The sequence below is a fragment of the Caretta caretta genome, chromosome 1 (assembly GCF_965140235.1).
Source record: "Caretta caretta isolate rCarCar2 chromosome 1, rCarCar1.hap1, whole genome shotgun sequence".
In the NCBI taxonomy this organism is placed as follows: Eukaryota; Metazoa; Chordata; order Testudines; family Cheloniidae; genus Caretta; species Caretta caretta.
This window is the reverse complement of record NC_134206.1, coordinates 180,269,504-180,288,867: the sequence shown is the minus strand read 5'-3', so window position 1 is coordinate 180,288,867 and position 19,364 is coordinate 180,269,504. Positions and strand designations below refer to the sequence as shown.

General features: G+C 40.7%; 1 protein-coding gene across 5 annotated transcripts in view; it reads left to right on the top strand.

The window, feature by feature from the left end:
- The window catches only part of ROBO1 (roundabout guidance receptor 1), a 1,030,664-nt gene that overhangs the window by 867,255 nt on the left and 144,045 nt on the right, over window positions 1-19,364 (top strand). For all 5 annotated transcript variants that reach the window (XM_075117735.1, XM_075117733.1, XM_048868853.2 and 2 more), the window contains one exon: window positions 5,525-5,682. In XM_075117735.1, the coding sequence (XP_074973836.1) occupies window positions 5,525-5,682 (158 nt within the window). The remainder of the gene's footprint in view (window positions 1-5,524; window positions 5,683-19,364) is intronic.

Genomic DNA, 19,364 nt, shown 5'->3' with positions numbered 1-19,364 from the left:
AAGGGAGTGACCAATTATTTTAGTGAAGAGAAATTCTCCATGTTAAATTGCCAAATGATTCTTAAATAATCCAAAGCAGACTTCTATTTTTGTAGGAACATAGGATGATGACTTTACAAGGAAAGCAAAATCATATTAATCAGGAATATGGATTATGATTTATATTTTCATAATTTAAAATCAAATTGTGGATTTTGCCACAGTAGAAGGAACTTTTTTATAGTGTCCACCTTGAAAGAGATGAAGTCATTAGGATCCTTTCTTTTGTTGTTATTCTTAAGAGATATTTTTGCTATGAGTAGAGGACTTGCATACCAAGTAGCATTTCTGAGGGATCACACCTCCCATCTCCTTTGTAATCTATTCCGACCACTGTCTGCCCTTTGGTGGCGGGGGGGGGGCGGGGGCAGGACATATTGGTTGATCCGGGCATCCTGAACCAATCATGGCCCTTTGCCTTACACAGGGCCTATTGATTAGTAGTTCCAATGTAAGGGCCCACTTATTGGCCAGTGGCCTAAGAAGGCTGCATCCTATGTTTGCAGAATAAGCATGAGGTTGGGAAGATTGTCCACCTGCCAAACCATGGATGATGTCCGTTGTTTATAGTTGGTGGTTTTCTGTGATGCTGCAAGTTCTTATCAATTTGTTCTTTGAACTAATTGATTGTAGTTTCTTTTTATTTTTTTCTTCAACTAGGTAACAGTGAATTGCTACAAGCGCACAGGTATTTGTTGATGTGGCTTTGTCACAGTCTTTTTTAAATGGTCACAACACATATATATATTCACCCACATCTTTAATATGTGTTTGCAAATGTTGTAATGGGTAGCTCCAAAAGAGTCAAATTCAAGTCAAATCAGGCTTTAAATGAAGGGAGGTGCTTCCCAGCATGGACCACTTGATGATGAAGCATTACTATGCCATGGGACATTAGTTAAACCCGCCAGTAAAGGATGCTTCCTCTAGTTCTTTGAGAGTAGAGTATTAGCCACTTCAGGTCTGAATCAAATGGCCAGCACTGGGATGACAAATGTCGTTTTGAAGTTTGGACTATAATTAGGAACCACTGGACTATTGTTTAATTTGTTTGGAGGAGGCTATCTACGCTCTAGAAAACAATCTCAGACTCATTTCATTGTGTGAACACCCTACATACCATTTTCGCTATTAATATCACACCCCCCTGCTTAGTGTAACCAGTAAAGCTCTGTGAGTATTTTTTTTTGGGGGGGGGGTTGGCTGGCAGTTTCAAAAAATCAGAAAAAAATATTAATTTCAGGTTGACTGGAAAATAATATTTTTCAAAATTTCTAATGAACTAAAAAGCAAAAAAAAAATGTTGTTTCAAATTAAATGTTTTTCAGGTTTAATACTACATTACATTTCAAATGTGAGTGTTTTGATTTTATTAAAAATAAAATTTAAGCACATTTCAAAATTAAGTCATTTGAAACTGAAAAATGGAAATATTTTGCTTGGAAAATGTCAAAATGAAACATTTTGATTTTTTTGAAAATTTTTACACAATTTAGTGAAGCTGACATGAATTTGCAAAAGTGTTGCCAAATCTACCTTTTTCACCAAAAAAGATTTGGAATGATTTTTTGGTCCAGCTCTAGTAATCGGAGTAAAGCTTGAGAAGAAAATAATGGGTGATGTCTTTGGGACCTACACAAATATATTATGCCTCTACTTACTGTGTTGGCTGTCAATTAAATTTTACCCTCAAGTGCTTCCTAATTATGTTTCTATTGGTTATGCCAGAGGATAGATTCTATACAGGAGGTGTAATTGTTTTGTTGACTACAAAATACAAGATTTTTGGATTTGTCTTGAGACTAGACTTGTCAAAGCAGTTCCTGTCACTGATTAAATTCAACAAGTAACTTCAGAGAACCTCATGCTGTCCAGTGAAGTCAAAGGAAGTTATCTTGCTGTGCAAGGAGCACAGGATTACAGCCATTGTTTGTTGTATTTAACAAAATGTTGAAGTACAATATGAATGAAAATCACCAATAATGTTTCTTAAATTCTGGCATGTGTTTTTCTTCATAAAGATTTTACATGTTAATGTATTAAAATTATCTCTCTGTTTCAGTTTAGTCATTTTTTCCCAAATGATTTTATTCTTGGAAATTGAGATGCACATGGTGAAATTTGACCCTTTGATAACTGAAAGCACATATTGTACTGGATTATAAAGTATACTGCTAATATATCTTCAAAAGGAAATGTATTCTCAATTTACAGTGAGCCATGACTGTAAAGGACAGTGAAGAAAAATTGCTTTTTCAGCAAGAGATGAAGTCTTTAAATTTATAACTTTATGCAAGATTGCCAGGACCTGAGGCAAAACTGGAGTATGTATCTACTTTACAGCTGCAAAAATAATTACATGACCGCTATCTGTGAAGTAATCTTTAATGGATTACTTTTTGTTAGCTTTTCATTATGTAATGTTAGAGCCAAAATAATTCATAGCAAATGGAAAAAAATATTTTGATGTTTCTATGGCCTGGACCTTTGATGTCCTCCTAAGGTATTTTATTATGTGTTGGTTAATTTGTGAAAAGGTTTCAGTTTACAGAGAAGGTACTGCACTTGTAAAGCTGATCTAAGCCTAACAAATGTAGAAAATTACTCAAGTAATTTGCTTTTATCAGGCAAGTATTGGACTTCTTTGTTGCTTCAAAGGTGCTAAAAGCCATCCAAGGTGCTATGTAATAGGTTTTCATCTTAGATTTATGAGCTCCTCCAGACTTGAGAAGCACTTAAGGTTTGTCAAGATCATTTCACTTGATTTTTTTTTATTTTACAGCACATACGTTTAACTATCTCTTCACTTTATACTAGTGATATAGTTTTGGGAACTAAAAAAAGCCTCCATACTGAGATGCTTAGTACAGATCTTATATTACCTCTCAGAAAAGATATATTGGAATTGGAAAAGGTTCAGAAAAGGGCAACAAAAATTAGGGGTATGAGGAGAGATTAATAAGATTGGGATTTTTCATCTTGGAAAAGAGATGACTAAGGGGAAGGTATGATAGAGGTCTATACAATCATGACTACGGTGGAGAAAGTAAATAAAGAAGTGTTATTTACTCCTTCTCAAAACACAAGAACTAGGGGTCACCAAATGTATTTAATAGGCAGCAAGTTTAAAACAAACAAAAGGAAGTATTTCTTCACACAATGCACAGTCAACCTGTGGATCTCTTTGACAGAGGCTTTTGTCAAGGCCAAGACTATAACAGGGTTCAAAAAAGAACTAGGTAAGTTCATGGGGGATAGGTCCATCAATAGCTATTACCCAGGATGGGCAGGGATGGTGCCCCTAGGCTCTGTTTGCCAGAAGCTCGGGAATGGGCTACAGGGGATGGATCATTTGATGGTTACCTGTTCTGTTCATTCCATCTGGGGCACCTGGTGTTGGCCACTGTCGGAAGACAAGGTACTGGGCTAGATGGACCTTTTGATCTGACACAGTATGGCCGTTCTTATGTAATAGAACTTTGGTATAGCAAATTAACTCTTCTGCATTTTCATACCTTGTTGTTAATAAGGGCTATAAGTTAGTTTTAATTTTAAAATTGTGTAACTTTTTGTTTCTATTGCCTTATGGTCCCTTCTTTGGAGAGGTGGAAAAAAAAGCAGGTTCTAAAATGAAAAGTGACAGAGGTCCAGATTCACCTCCCATTAAAATAATGGCAAAAATTCTCATTGATTTCAGCAGTAACAATATCCAGCCCTAGTCCATTACACTGCACATCTAGTGTGTACAGAAGGTTTTGGGTTTTGTAGGATTTTAAGAGTGAATGCTAAACAGCTTCCGAACTCCTACTTGCCACATTCAACCCATCATACACATTCAGCTTTTACACCATGCTAATAGACATTTTGGTGCTTCCATAACCTAGTTCTGATTGGTGGAAATTCAAATAAAAATAATCAGGGTGTTATGAGGGGCAAAGAAGAGAAGAGGTGGCAGTAAAAGCAACTGAACTTACTGAAGGTTTACCATCATAAAAGTTGTTGGGAGTTGGAGAGGAGATAACAAGCTGCTCTAGAATATCAATCCTTGAATTGCCATTTTGGACAAATAAAAATGACCTGTTCTTCCCCTGAAAACAGATAGCTGTAACCTGGGTGAATTTTTATGTAGAAAAATTGTGACACTGTTTCTAAGTCCACAAAGAGAAAATATCTGTTTTAGCTGAACCTTATGGGAAAGGGTTCTATCGATTTAGGCCAAGTATGCTTTCTTGGTTCAGACTGACGAACACGGTAGTAATATCTCTTTGGAAATCCACTTTCTAGACTAGATAAGACTTTGACAACAGAACAGATTCAGACAATAGATTTTATTGTTTTCTCCTTTAAACAAATTGTCAATCAAATCTGAAAAGCCAACTAAAAACACTAGCCATTCTTTGCTTCTCCATCCCTGAGCATACTACGCAGAGGAGGAAAGCAGCTATGTGATCTGTCTTCCCATTTACCCTCACTCTACTGGATATAGTCATCATGGTCCACTCATTAAAAGCTCTGTGAAGCCTGAGAGTGCTCAAGAAAGCAATGTAACTAGAATGCCTTCCCCTTCAATTCTCTCCTCCATACACACACTAACACCAGAGTATAAAACATGATTAGTAAATGCTGCATGAAGTAGCATTAATTAATCCTATACTCTCTGTAAAGTCACTCAAGGTGTCACAGAGCCTAAGTCCTAGGTGGTAACCAATGGCAACATATCTGGGATTCATGGGTTTTGGTGCATGGATTTCTGCAGATCCTTCTTTAGGCTTGTCTACACTGCCCACAGTTCAGACTGTGGGAGTGTGAATAGCAGGGCATGCTAAAGTGCTGCATTGTAACTTCCCTGTGTGGACACTCTGATCACAAACTAAAGAGGACTGTACATTAACACGAACTAGGAATCTTTTAGTTTGCACCCACAGCATCCACACACAGAAGTTACAGCACAGCACTTTGGTGCACACTACTGTTCACACACCTATGTTCTGAACTGCGGCGCATTGTAGACATAGCCTTGAGGTCCTGTCCTCTGTTAACACTAGATTACTTCAAATAGAGTGGAACAAATCCACTGTCACTGCCACAGAGTTCTTTGGTTTTAACGTGCTTTTGCATAACATTGACTTTGGAAAGTATGCTGAAACTGTGTTAGTTGGAATGAGTTTTAAAAATGACTTCACCAAATATGGATATTCACCAGTATGGATAGGGCTTAAGGTAATGGGAAGAGCTGCCAGTGCAGAATAAAACATCATTGGAGATATTTAAGTTTAGATTAGACCTAATACCTATCTATCGTAGTTCAAGAAGAGTATTATTCACTGGAGAGCTCCTTGGTAGCCTAAATCATTGCATGATTTAATTGTTTACAGCCCTAACAAAAACAATGACTTGTTAAAGTGGCCATTAGAAGCCAAAGGCCTTTGCTGTCTACTGTGCACTGATGTGTCAGTAATGACTTTTTTTGTCTTTACTCTTTCAGTATTACGAGATGACTTCAGACAGAACCCTTCGGATGTAATGGTAGCCGTGGGTGAACCTGCCGTGATGGAATGCCAACCCCCAAGAGGTCATCCAGAACCCACTATTTCATGGAAAAAAGATGGGTCCCCACTGGATGACAAAGATGAACGAATTACAGTGAGTGTAAAAACCTGACATTTGAGAATACTTATCCCCTTTCCATTCACATAATTCCTCAGTGAACAACACTTATCTACCCATTTTCAGTGTGCTGAGCTGCAGAACTTCAGCCCCTCTGCACTCCTGCCCCTCTGTTGCCTCTCCTAAATGTTGCATCTCATTTGCACAAAGCTGGAAATGTATTCTGTCTAACTTCAGACATACACTGTCTAACTGTGGGCTTTGCATGTCTATTTGTTGGAATGATCATGTGCAACACACTTCATCCCCCTGCTTGAGAGGAGAGCTGGCCAGAGAATGAAAATCCCTTCCTAAGAAAAATGTTGCATTTTTGCAAACAATTTTCATTCCGAACTGGGATTAAATGCCAAAACCAGAATATTTTTCATGAGAAAGGAACGTGCAAAGTGAGACTGATACGACTCTTCTAGTCTGGATGCCAGAGAAGTTAAGTTCCCCATCTCTCTGCTTCTGTGGGTGCCAGACTTGTGAGAAGGCTGGGAGGCTGAGTCTCTGCATTCTGTACCACTCAGCCTGCCAGAGCCGAGAGGCTGGTGCCTAAGTGACCTCACCGTGGTAGCTCACCTAGATACTTTCATCAGTTTCAGTCTCTGCAGGTGGGCAGCCAGGGAGCTGCCATTTTGATTTGCCCAGTGGAAAATTGAAAATTTTCAACAAAACTCAAATTTTCCTGTGGAAAATTTCAGTTTTCAGAAAAAGATATTTTTGTCAAAAAAATCCTTCTAAAGGAAATGTCTGACCAGTTCCACTTGAGAATTATGTTGCAATCTGTAGCTTGTGAAAATAAAATTGATCACATTTTCCACTGTCACATAATCTTTCTCTCTTTTGATTACTATTGGTATCTAGGCTCCATAGTGTTTTCTTTCAAGCTAAGTAATACTTCAGTTGTAAAGGTGAACCATTAGTAGTGTAGGTGAACCATTTTTTAAATTCCTTTGAAATGTCTCTGCTATACTTCCCACAGCAGAGTTATGGAATGGATTAGAAAGTATAATAAGGCTTTTGGGACAAAATCATATTTCTTTAGGGACATAATAGCTTATTTTGCTTTCTGGAGGTAAGCTCTCTTCTCATTAGAAGTGTTTTCATATGCCTGTGTAGGCTGAAGCTTGCAATGCATGGGTTATCTCGAGTATGGTAAAAGCAAATCAGAAAGCTATCATTCTTTTAATTTTGACATGCAAAACCATAAACGATTGAGCCTAACTGGCTTTTACTAATGCTAATGCATAAAGAGTTCAAAAACCATTTATATGCTGCGAAGACATCACTCTGTATGGTTGGAAATAGCAACATCTGAAAATGTACTTATAAGATCATCTCTGCATTGTTTGAATTACTACTGTTAAGCTGATGTAAAAAAATGGAGATATGCTGTTTATACCTTAAACACCTGCTGAAATGAATGACTACTGTAGGAAATGAACACACAAAACCCCAGCAACTAAGGTTCAAAATGACTGCTCCTTTTTGAGATCTAAATTGTTTGTTTTGTTTTTCTTCTGTATTTAGTACCATAGATATACAAACCATGAAACAGCTGTTTATGATGATGGATGTTTTTCAACCACATAACTATAAAATTAAAAATACTTTATAGAAACCTGGGCTAGATTCACAAAAGGACTTATATGTCTAACTGCCACTTTGTGCCTGAATCCCAGACTCAGGCCCCACTGGGATTCATAACCCACCCCCGGTCAGCTGCAGCCAAATCCTGTAGGTCCCTAAAATGTTTGCATTTAAAGATTCCTATGTTTCTGCCTCTGAGCCTGTGCATTGCTGCACCAGGCCAGGTTCCTGACACCTAAATCTCAAGAGTGAAAACCTAACTGGGGGAAGATAGGTATTCCTGTGCCTGATTCGTCTACGGTCCCAATCTGGTAAGTGTGTTCAGGCTTTGTCTACTGTAGATGAACCCCTGTAGATGAGCTTACACAAAATGGCGAGGGGTTGGAGGTGGAGGAGCCCTTGACACCTCCCATTGATTAGCTTAGGTGAGAAGCCATCTAGCATGCTGGCTTTAGTGCAGCGTTTCTCAAATGTGGCCACTGTGGCTGCATGCAGCCACCAGGGTATTTTTTCTTCAGCCACTACAGCCTCCTGGGTGGAGATGGAGATGGGGGTGGGGCAAAGCAGCAGACCCTCCTTGCAGCGCCCAGCTGTTGCTCCTGGATGCCTTGGTGTTTGCTGGTACCGCCAGCAGGAGATCAGAGGCCTGCACCACGCAGCCTCCTGGGGGCTCTGGGCAGCACCTCTGCAGTCACATGGGGCCAGTGTGTGTACTCAATGGGATTCAAGCTCTGGGCTCCAGCTCTGGGCTTCAGCCCAGGCCAGCGGGGCTCAGTTTTGAAAAAAATTCAGAGCAGCCACCAGCAAGGGTTGGTGGCCACACCCTGAGGCCACCAAAAAAATTGTTCTGAGAACCCCTGCTTTAGTGAATCCCATTCTAAGGCACCTGTCTCTCCCCAGTCATTGTATAGGGAGTCTAGGTACCTAACTAAGGCTTTGTGAATTGCGGTGATTTTCTAGGCACCTGAAAGTTAGGTGTGGCAACACTTACTGTCAGCACACCTAGGTTTCTTTGTGACTCTAGCCCCATGTTTATTAGTTGTTTCAAAAGAAATCCCCTTAACTTAAAATGTGTGTTTGCATTTCCTTGCAGTGTACAGGCTATTGAATTTAGGTAAGCAGAAGATTAAAGCAATATTAGGTATCTCTGTGAAATGCATTCTAAGCGTGTATTGTTTATTGCTACCATTCATTCTGTTGTCGGAATTTCGGTGTTGTTTAATGTTGTGCATTTTCTTGTTGCACTTTAGAAGTGCAGTTCACCCACCTGTGAGAACAAAGATACACCCAGAACAAAGGAAACATACATTAATTGGCAACACCATCTGTATATTTGATTATCTTAAATCTGTGCTTGTTGTGGATGAATAGCACCTAAGTTTGTTTTTGCTTTGTGATGATTATATACTGTGCCTATTTAACTAGCATTCTTCCATCACTCCACCTGACAGAATCATTTTGTATTTTCAGTTTGCTTTTTCTAAAAACAAACAAACAAGAAACGGGATTTGATGGGTCTAGGAATAAACTTGATTCAGATACTGCCTTGTGCTGAAATGCTCATTTTGTATTCAGAGGTATAAATTAATGTTGCTGAGATGGCAAACTCCACTGAATGAATTTACATCATATTTACCAGGCATTGTCTTAACCAGCACTATTAATAACATGGCATCTTTCTCATATAGGCAAGAGGTTGAAACTACATTATAATTCAGATTCCCATTTCTATACAGCTGTAAAGGAGTCTTGACAAAAAGGATAAATACACATTCAGTCATATGTCTTAGCAGCTTTGCAGTAACAATGAATATTTTCTTTCTTTTTTCATGCTATTTTGGAGACAAAGGAGAATGGGACCAGGAACGGACAGCATGCTAAATGAGAGAAGTAAAAGATTTGGAAAACTTAATTTAGTGAGGTACATATAAACCAGAATTCCTTATGTAGCATTATTTCATCCAAGAATAGAGTCAGAAAGGATGAAACCATTAAGATGACTAAAATAATGGCGAAGGAATAGGTTTGAAAGCAACATCTGAACACACATTTGTCAGGTTTAATTGGCCGCTTCTTACCTGGCATCTTATATTTGTGCTTGCACACATGTTGGGAGAAGTCCTGGATCCACTGAAGTCAATGGCCAAACTTCCATTTCACCCATTAAAATTTCGCCCATTAAACTTTAGAAGATTGGGATTACCTGCCACTTTTAAACACAGTGAAATTGCAGGCACATGGAAGCCAAAGGGTAGAATAGGTGGATGTGTGTGTGTATAAAGCTTATTAACTTGAGAACTTACTGAAACGCTGATAGTAGTGGCTCCATAGTTAAGTTTATGTCAAATTTTTGATATTGACAAGACTTTCAGAATTTAATAGCTTAAATCTCTTGCCATTTTAGGAGAACTAGAAGTGGGAAATACTGTTGCAGCATCTGAATTTTTGAAGTCATGGTATGTGCTGATAAGTGATTAAGATATAAACAGTCAAAAAAAATCACACTTTTTTTGGTTTGTGGGTTGGTTCATGTCACCCAGATGGACTGCCTCCAGAGAAGTCTTGACCCATGAAACAATCCACTTATTAAATTCCTCCAGAATCTGAAGAATTCTTTCTCTTTAATAACAACAGTGCCAGGCCTGGGCTGGTTAGTGTGAGACTTCACAGCCAGCAACTCATATGAGGTTTGTGGGCCATGAAAGGTGAATAAGGAACACAGGCAGTAGTTTGGCTCCTGAGACAGAATCGAAGGCAAAAGACTGAGACACCCTACAGCCCTGTAGTGCAGATTCTGTTGAGTTTGTATTTGCACGGCTTAATTTAAATCTAATTTTTGAAGAAAAACAAAACAAAACAGTTAAACTAGATCCAGGTTAAGGTACAACTTCCTGTGGAGCACAATAAACAGAAAATATTCTTTTGTCCCGATAGAATTAAGGATTAATTACATTTGTTATGTAACACAAGAAAAATTGATGTTAGTAACCTTTGCATGATTTTGTCCATTTGTGTGGTGAGTAAATAGGTATTACAGTGAAATAATAATACAAGTTTATCAAGTCATGAAGTATAGTAAATGGAGCAAATATGAAAAAGATAAGGGTAGACTGAGCTATCAATGATGAATTATAAAAACAGACATCCACATTGACCACAAATGTATTGGGCTCTGCAGTTTCTGGCTCAGGTCAGCCTCTGTGTAGGCTGATCACTGTACACGTTTTGTGTGTGTGTGTGTGTGTGTGTGAAAAATCACAGTCTAAACATTTTGCTTACTTTATAAAGAAATATGGCCAAAAGCAATTGTCTGAATATTAAAGCTAATCATGATTTCCCTCAAGTGTATTCTTTACTCAGTTGTCTAAAAGCATCTGCTTATAAATCTGGTTAATCCATGTTTGTGTCTTCTGAATTGCATGTCTAATGTGTGGGGCAAATATTGATCTTTAATTTGTTGCATCAAAAAATGTTTGTCATGGTGTCAGAGCAAAACTGGTGATGTTTTTCCCTATAAGGGACTTCTTGAAAATCAAAAATCCTTCCTGTATCATTGGAGAGCCTAACAGCTAAACTTAAATACAGCTAGGTAAATAGATGTGGTTTCACTTTCTGAACACTTTTAAAATACAATTTCCTTTTCCAAAGTTTGTCTTCACAAACATTCCTTGTGATTTTAGGAGAAACTATGTAAGCACCAGGATTTGAACACACACAATCATCTTATGACTAAAATCCTCACCCCTGCCCTATCCCTTGGGTAGGGAAGTGCTGTATCCTTGTTTTACCAGCGGGGAGCCAAAGAACAGAGAAACTTAAGCGTAGGCATAGTTTCACTTCTATATTTGGGCGGGCAGCACCAGTGAGGCCAATGAGGCTGTGTGTGTGGGGGGGGGAGGGGCAAATTCCATGCCTGCCTGAGACTTGCAATTTGGGGGACAATGCCTTTGCCCTCCCCCAGACTATGCCCAGGAGACTAAATGACTACCCAAGGTCACACAGAAAGTCTGTGGAAGAGTAGGCTTTTGAACCCAAGTCTCCTGAGTCCAAGGAAGTGCCTTCACCACTGGCCCATGTTTCTTTTTGCTAACAAAACAATTCAGTTTACATCAAAATAGAACATTTTTACTCTGAACTAAGAGTGTCCACACAGACTTGCACCAAAATAACTAAAACTGTGAATTAAAAACTATTTTGGTCCCAGTTTCCTTACAGATGAGCTCTTTTACCCATTAGGTTGTTTTTTCTGTCAGTAGCAGTTCCTCCTTAATTTATTAAGACTCACTAAAGCTCAGTGAAGTAGGGGTGAGTCTTATTATCACTTTTTTTCATATGGTAAAACGTATGCAGAAAGGTTACTCGGTTGTACAAGCCCCCAAACAGGTCTGTTTCAGATCCAGGATTAGAGGTCAAGATTTTCCAGCTTCCGTTCATTTCCCACAACCCCTAGCCCAAGCCTCAGAAACACCCCTTAATTGTTCACATGAAATAAGAACGTGGATGGTGGAAAAAAGAGGGAACACTGAACATAAAAAATGTAATATGAAGAATTCCTTTACATATGCATGAAAGGGGATGGTAATACGTTAAAATACCTTTGTAATTGATTTTTAAAAAGCAGAGCTCTTTTATTGAAATTTGGGTGCAATACTGTGAATCCAGTTTTTCCCCTTTCATATTAACTCTTGTCTATCATTTTTCCTGAATCATCCTCGTTTGAGTTTTTGAAAGAAAAACTTTGAGATCTTATTCATCTTTCTATGTTCAAGATTCTCAGCTTTTAAGATCAAAGTTACAGGATGAATAATGCATACAAGGTTTCCATCCCCTTTGTGTGTGGCTGCCTTGTAACATAAACGTTTTTGAATGACAAACTCTTGTTTTAGATAAGTTGTAACTTGAATTCTCTATTGTTGTTTTTATCTGACCCTTCGATAGCATATCAGAGGGATGAAACATTCTGTGTGCTTTGAAAAATATTATTTTTCCATAACTGAGTGATGAAATCCTGATAGTATGCAAAAATATGCTGCTGTGGAATGAATGATTCCATCAAAGCTACCATCCACTCAGGAACATTTTGTTTGTTTGCCACAGTGTTCGTGTTAATTAATTAGATTACTGGAAAAGAGCCCTATGAATAATGTTTTGAGACTATTCACAGCATCATTGCTTAAACAGGAACAAAAATATATGAAGTAGCTGGATCCTAAGGTGATCTTTGTCATAACAACAACAAGAAAACATTATGCATATCAGTAGAATCATAGAATATAAGGGTTGGAAGGGACCCCAGAAGGTCATCTAGTCCAACCCCCTGCTCGAAGCAGGACCAATTCCCAGTTAAATCATCCCAGCCAGGGCTTTGTCAAGCCTGACCTTAAAAACCTCTAAGGAAGGAGATTCTACCACCTCCCTAGGTAACGCATTCCAGTGTTTCACCACCCTCTTAGTGAAAAAGTTTTTCCTAATATCCAATCTAAACCTCCCCCACTGCAGCTTGAGACCATTACTCCTCGTTCTGTCATCTGATACCATTGAGAACAGTCTAGAGCCATCCTCTTTGGAACCCCCTTTCAGGTAGTTGAAAGCAGCTATCAAATCCCCCCTCATTCTTCTCTTCTGCAGGCTAAACAATCCCAGCTCCCTCAGCCTCTCCTCATAACTCATGTGTTCCAGACCCCTAATCATTTTTGTTGCCCTTCGCTGGACTCTCTCCAATTTATCCACATCCTTCTTGAAGTGTGGGGCCCAAAACTGGACACAGTACTCCAGATGAGGCCTCACCAATGTCGAATAGAGGGGAACGATCACGTCCCTCGATCTGCTCGCTATGCCCCTACTTATACATCCCAAATGCCATTGGCCTTCTTGGCAACAAGGGCACACTGCTGACTCATATCCAGCTTCTCGTCCACTGTCACCCCTAGGTCCTTTTCCGCAGAACTGCTGCCTAGCCATTTGGTCCCTAGTCTGTAGCTGTGCATTGGGTTCTTCCGTCCTAAGTGCAGGACCCTGCACTTATTCTTATTGAACCTCATAAGATTTCTTTTGGCCCAATCCTCCAATTTGTCTAGGTCCTTCTGTATCCTATCCCTCCCCTCCAGTGTATCTACCACTCCTCCCAGTTTAGTATCATCCGCAAATTTGCTGAGAGTGCAATCCACACCATCCTCCAGATCATTTATGAAGATATTGAACAAAACCGGCCCCAGGACCGACCCTTGGGGCACTCCACTTGATACCGGCTGCCAACTAGACATGGAGCCATTGATAACTACCCGTTGAGCCCGACAATCTAGCCAGCTTTCTACCCACCTTGTAGTGCATTCATCCAGCCCATACTTCCTTAACTTGCTGACAAGAATACTGTGGGAGACCGTGTCAAAAGCTTTGCTAAAGTCAAGAAACAATACATCCACTGCTTTCCCTTCATCCACAGAACCAGTAATCTCATCATAGAAGGCGATTAGATTAGTCAGGCATGACCTTCCCTTGGTGAATCCATGCTGGCTGTTCCTGATCACTTTCCTCTCATGCAAGTGCTTCAGGATTGATTCTTTGAGGACCTGCTCCATGATTTTTCCAGGGACTGAAGTGAGGCTGACTGGCCTGTAGTTCCCAGGATCCTCCTCCTTCCCTTTTTTAAAGATTGGCACTACATTAGCCTTTTTCCAGTCATCCGGGACTTCCCCGGTTCGCCACGAGTTTTCAAAGATAATGGCCAATGGCTCTGCAATCACAGCCGCCAGTTCCTTCAGCACTCTCGGATGCAACTTGTCCGGCCCCATGGACTTGTGCACGTCCAGCTTTTCTAAATAGTCCCTAACCACCTCTATCTCCACAGAGGGCTGGCCATCTCTTCCCCACTTTGTGATGCCCAGCGTAGCAGTCTGGGAGCTGACCTTGTTAGTGAAAACAGAGGCAAAAAAAGCATTGAGTACATTAGCTTTTTCCACATCCTCTGTCACTAGTTTGCCTCCCTCATTCAGTAAGGGGCCCACACATTCCTTGGCTTTCTTCTTGTTGCCAACATACCTGAAGAAACCCTTCTTGTTACTCTTGACATCTCTGGCTAGCTGCAGCTCCAGGTGCGATTTGGCCCTCCCGATAACATTCCTACATGCCCGAGCAATATTTTTATACTCTTCCCTGGTCATATGTCCAACCTTCCACTTCTTGTAAGCTTCTTTTTTATGTTTAAGATCCGCTAAGATTTCACCATTAAGCCAAGCTGGTCGCCTGCCATATTTACTATTCTTTCGACTCATTGGGATGGTTTGTCCCTGTAACCTCAACAGGGATTCCTTGAAATACAGCCAGCTCTCCTGGACTCCTTTCCCCTTCAAGTTAGTCCCCCAGGGGATCCTGGCCATCCGTTCCCTGAGGGAGTCGAAGTCTGCTTTCCTGAAGTCCAGGGTCCGTATCGTGCTGCTTACCTTTCTTCCCTGTGTCAGGATCCTGAACTCAACCAACTCATGGTCACTGCCTCCCAGATTCCCATCCACTTTTGCTTCCCCCACTAATTCTACCCGGTTTGTGAGCAGCCGGTCAAGAAAAGCGCCCCCCCTAGTTGGCTCCTCTAGCACTTGCGCCAGGAAATTGTCCCCTACGCTTTCCAAAAACTTCCTGGATTGTCTATGCACCGCTGTATTGCTCTCCCAGCAGATATCAGGAAAATTAAAGTCACCCATGAGAATCAGGGCATGCGATCCAGTAGCTTCCGTGAGCTGCCGGAAGAAAGCCTCATCTACCTCATCCCCCTGGTCCGGTGGTCTATAGCAGACTCCCACCACTACATCACTCTTGTTGCTCACACTTCTAAACTTAATCCAGAGACACTCAGGTTTTTCTGCAGTTTTGTACCGGAGCTCTGAGCAGTCATACTGCTCCCTTACATACAGTGCTACTCCCCCACCTTTTCTGCCCTGCCTGTCCTTCCTGAACAGTTTATAACCATCCATGACAGTACTCCAGTCATGTGAGTTATCCCACCAAGTCTCTGTTATTCCGATCACGTCATAGTTCTTTGACATCACCAGGACCTCCAGTTCTCCCTGCTTGTTTCCAAGGCTTTGTGTATTTGTATATAAGCACTTGAGATAACCTGTTGATTGCCCCTCATTCCCAGTATGAGGCAGGAGCCCTCCCCTCACAGACATTCCTGCCTGTGCTTCCTCCCGGTATCCCGCTTTCCCACTTACCTCAGGGCTTTGGTCTCCTTCCCCCGGTGAACCTAGTTTAAAGCCCTCCTCACTAGGTTAGCCAGCCTGCTCGCGAAGATGCTCTTCCCTCTCTTCGTTAAGTGGAGCCCGTCTCTGCCTAGCACTCCTTCTTGGAACACCATCCCATGGTCGAAGAATCCAAAGCCTTCTCTCCGACACCACCTGCGTAGCCATTCGTTGACTTCCACGATTCGACGCTCCCTACCTAGGCCTTTTCCTTCCACGGGGAGGATGGACGAGAACACCACTTGCGCCTCCAACTCCTTTATCCTTCTTCCTAGAGCCACATAGTCCGCAGTGATCCGCTCAAGGTCATTCTTGGCAGTATCATTGGTGCCCACGTGGAGAAGCAAAAATAGATCAGTTTCTAATGTAGGGATCGGGGGGAAGAAAAGGCAGAAATTACTCCCATCTTTATCCAGAGGAGCCTTTCCTTCAGAAGATAAGTTGCAGTCAGGAAAGGGGCATCAAGGAGGAGGAAACAAATAGATGGAGTAGAGTTTGTCGTTGTCTGTTTTGGGAGTAATGCTTTTAACCTGTTAAGTGCTAGGTTTCTGATACTGAGTGTTCCCTTAGGCTAAGTTTCTAAAACACTATTAGGGTGCAATATTGTATTTATGCTGTGTGTACATGTCTCCTTTCCTTCACTCTCTCCCCTGTCAGTTCTTTCTCCCCCTCCCTCCTATCTTTTTATTCATTTCTTTAGAAATTATTTTCGGGAAGTTCTATTACCTGTGTTATGCAGGAGGTGAGACTAGATGACAGTGGTTACTTGTGGCCTTGAAGTCTATGAATCTGTGAATCTATTAGCGCCCAGAAACGTGTACGTGGTTTAGGGACTAGCCCCTAGTCCGAAGAGCTTGTATTTCAGTGGTCTGGTCCTGCAAATGCTTACTCACTGAATAATGAAAACATTCACATGCAGAAGTGCTTGTGGGTTTAAGTCCTAAGTACATTAACAAACAAAGGAATGGGGCAAAGGAAATCACAAGCAAGTATTTTATTTCATCTTACTTAATTTACTTATTTATTTAGAAGGACTTAAAGGGCAGGCATCAGTTGCAGATATACAACCATTTCCTGTTCTCCTGGTGCCTGTCTTCTCTTCCCTGCCTCACTATTTCCTTGCATCCTTCCTCCTAAGTCCCCCTCACATATACTTCCTGAAATGGCTGGCCCCTCTCTCCTCTCCATATCTTCCTTCCTCTGCTGATCGATACTTTTATTGTCTGCTTTCCTTGAGGATCAATGTTAATGATTTACACTTCTTCTTACATTTTTAACATTGCTTCTGCTGAAAATATTACGAAGGTTATGTCTGTTAATTTGTCACCCAATATAGACGGTGGTGGATTAATGATTTTGCCACCCCTAGGCCCAGAAATAATTGCTGCCCCCCAGCTCACCTCCGCTCCGCCTCCACCTCCTCCCTTGAGCCGCCGCCGGGTCCTGCTTCTCCCCGCTCCCTGCCAGTGCTTGTGTGCGAAAAAGCTTAGCGAAGGAGGCAGGGAAGGGGGGGGAACACAGCGCGCTCAGGAGAGGAGGCAGGGCTGGGGTGGGGATTTGAGGAAGAGGAACAACAGGGGCAGGAAGGGGCTGGAGAATGGGGGCGGGGAAGGGGTGGAGTTGGGGCAGGGCCGGGGGCGGAGGGCAAGAACCAGCACCGGGGAAAGCAGCCTCTGGCTGCTATTATAAATTTGCCACCCCTGCAAATTTGCCGCTCTAGGCCTAGGCCTTGTCGGCCTGGGCATTAATATGCAGCTGAATGTAGAGGAATTTAAAGACTGGAAAATAGTTTGGGATCAAACAAATAACAGTGAAGGTAGAGGAGGATGTTTCAAATCCTGCTGCTACATCTTCCATAATGTTTCCAAGATCTGACATCATCTTTCTGTCCACAATGCTAAAGCTCTAGTTGAGAGTCATCATTATCTCTCATTTTTTGCCATCAGTTTGGGCAATAACTACCTTAATGCTTGTGTGGTCTGATATTCATTTTCCTCTTCCTGTCTCCCCTTTCTTGTTACATCTTGTCTCAAATTAGACCTTAAGCTCCTCAGGGCAGAGTTGACTTTTCTTCCACATTTCTATAGTATTTACCTCAAGTAGACTCCAATCCTGATTTGAGCCTCTAGGTGCTACCTCAATGCAGCTAAAAATAATGGTTGGGATTTTCAAAGAAGCTAAAGGGAATTAGGGTTGAAAATCTGAGCCAATAATAATAATGTTCTCCCCCTGCTGGTTTGCCTTTTTAAATTTTCTCCTGATTCTTATGATCAACTTTCTTTGACAGTTTAGTGGAGGGAAGGTAACTTTCTTGCAGTACTTTGGCACATTTTTTAAACAGGTACATATCAGTCTTAGATATTATTTCTGAATCTTACTCAGTAGAAAGAATTGCCACCATATTTAAATGCTCCGTTGTTCACTTTGAGCTTAATCAACAGGTTGTTGCATAATTTCGGACATGATAATTTCGGGCGTGATACATCACGTTAAAGAAGCGTTCACTAGGTGATTAAACACCAGCAGAGAATAACCAAAAAACATGAGACATTTCATCATGGATCTCCAAGATGAAATATTGCCATGTAGAACTAGATGAGAAGAGCCTCATGATGCAGGACAACGTGCATCAGCATGGAGAGTTCATGAACTATGTGAATTTTGGGGTATTCCCTGCAGATTTTTACTGAATCTGACAAGGTCTAATTTTTCATTTAAAACAAAATTAACCTCCTAGGAACTCTGGTTGCAAAGATATGCCTTAACAATGTGACTCATTGTTTTTCCTAGTCTGCATTCAGACAAATTGAAACTGCAGCTTTAGGAAAAGTGTGAATTTCCTCCATGTATCGTAATTCAATGTTACATGAGAAGGCCAATTATAACTACTTAGCAGCTAACATTGTTAACCAGTAAATCACTTATTCCATGTGGCTGGATTTGTGTGTCACTTCTTCATTTATGGTGAGTTGTATGTGTTCCGTAGGCTACAGGTTTTCAATATGTAGTGATTGCATATTCCTGTGATTTCTGGATGACTAAGATACTTTCCCTTTCTTAAAAAAAATAGATTGAATAGAAGTAGTAACTCTGTAGCTGCCATCTAAAGTGGGCTAGACATTTGTATTGTGTAACATCCAGTATATTCCAGTTTTTTTTTCCATATTACTGTATTTGGTCCAGCAGTAACAAAAGTAGTTTACCAAGGGTCATGGTGGATTCTCCATCACTGACATATTTTAAAGCAAGACTGAATATTTTCCCCTAAAATATACACCCTAAGAATTATTTTGGGAAAGTTATCTGGCCCGTGTTACACAGGAGGTCTGTGTAGATTATCACAATAGCCCCCTTCTGGCCTTGGAATCTATTAAAAACATGCTATTTGTTAAATTAACACATATTTTGAACATTTCATTTTACAGAGATATATAGCATTAAAATATAAAAGTAGAGCAAAGAAGAATGGGGAGAGAATAAGTTATCTTGCATATACTCTGCTTATATGAAAGAATTGTGAAGGTTCCTAAACTGAGCCACAGCTCTCCACAGATTTCTTTTGTCCCTGATCATGAACTAATAACCTAGATAGAGAAAGAAAATAAATGCCTGCAGCTTGGATTAGATTATGTAGCAAATAAAATATGTTAGATATCTGATCTTTGAGACTTGCATAGGACTTGAGAGTAGAGGATATTAGGATTTTCTTGTTAAAGAGGCTTATTGAGACTTTTGAAACTCAGGGACAATCTGAAATGATAAAATTGGGGTCTGGAAGAGGATTCCCTCTCTTATGAAGTTGAAAGAAACAGATGGTTGTTCTCTCAGCCTGGGTTTCTTGTGATACTCAGA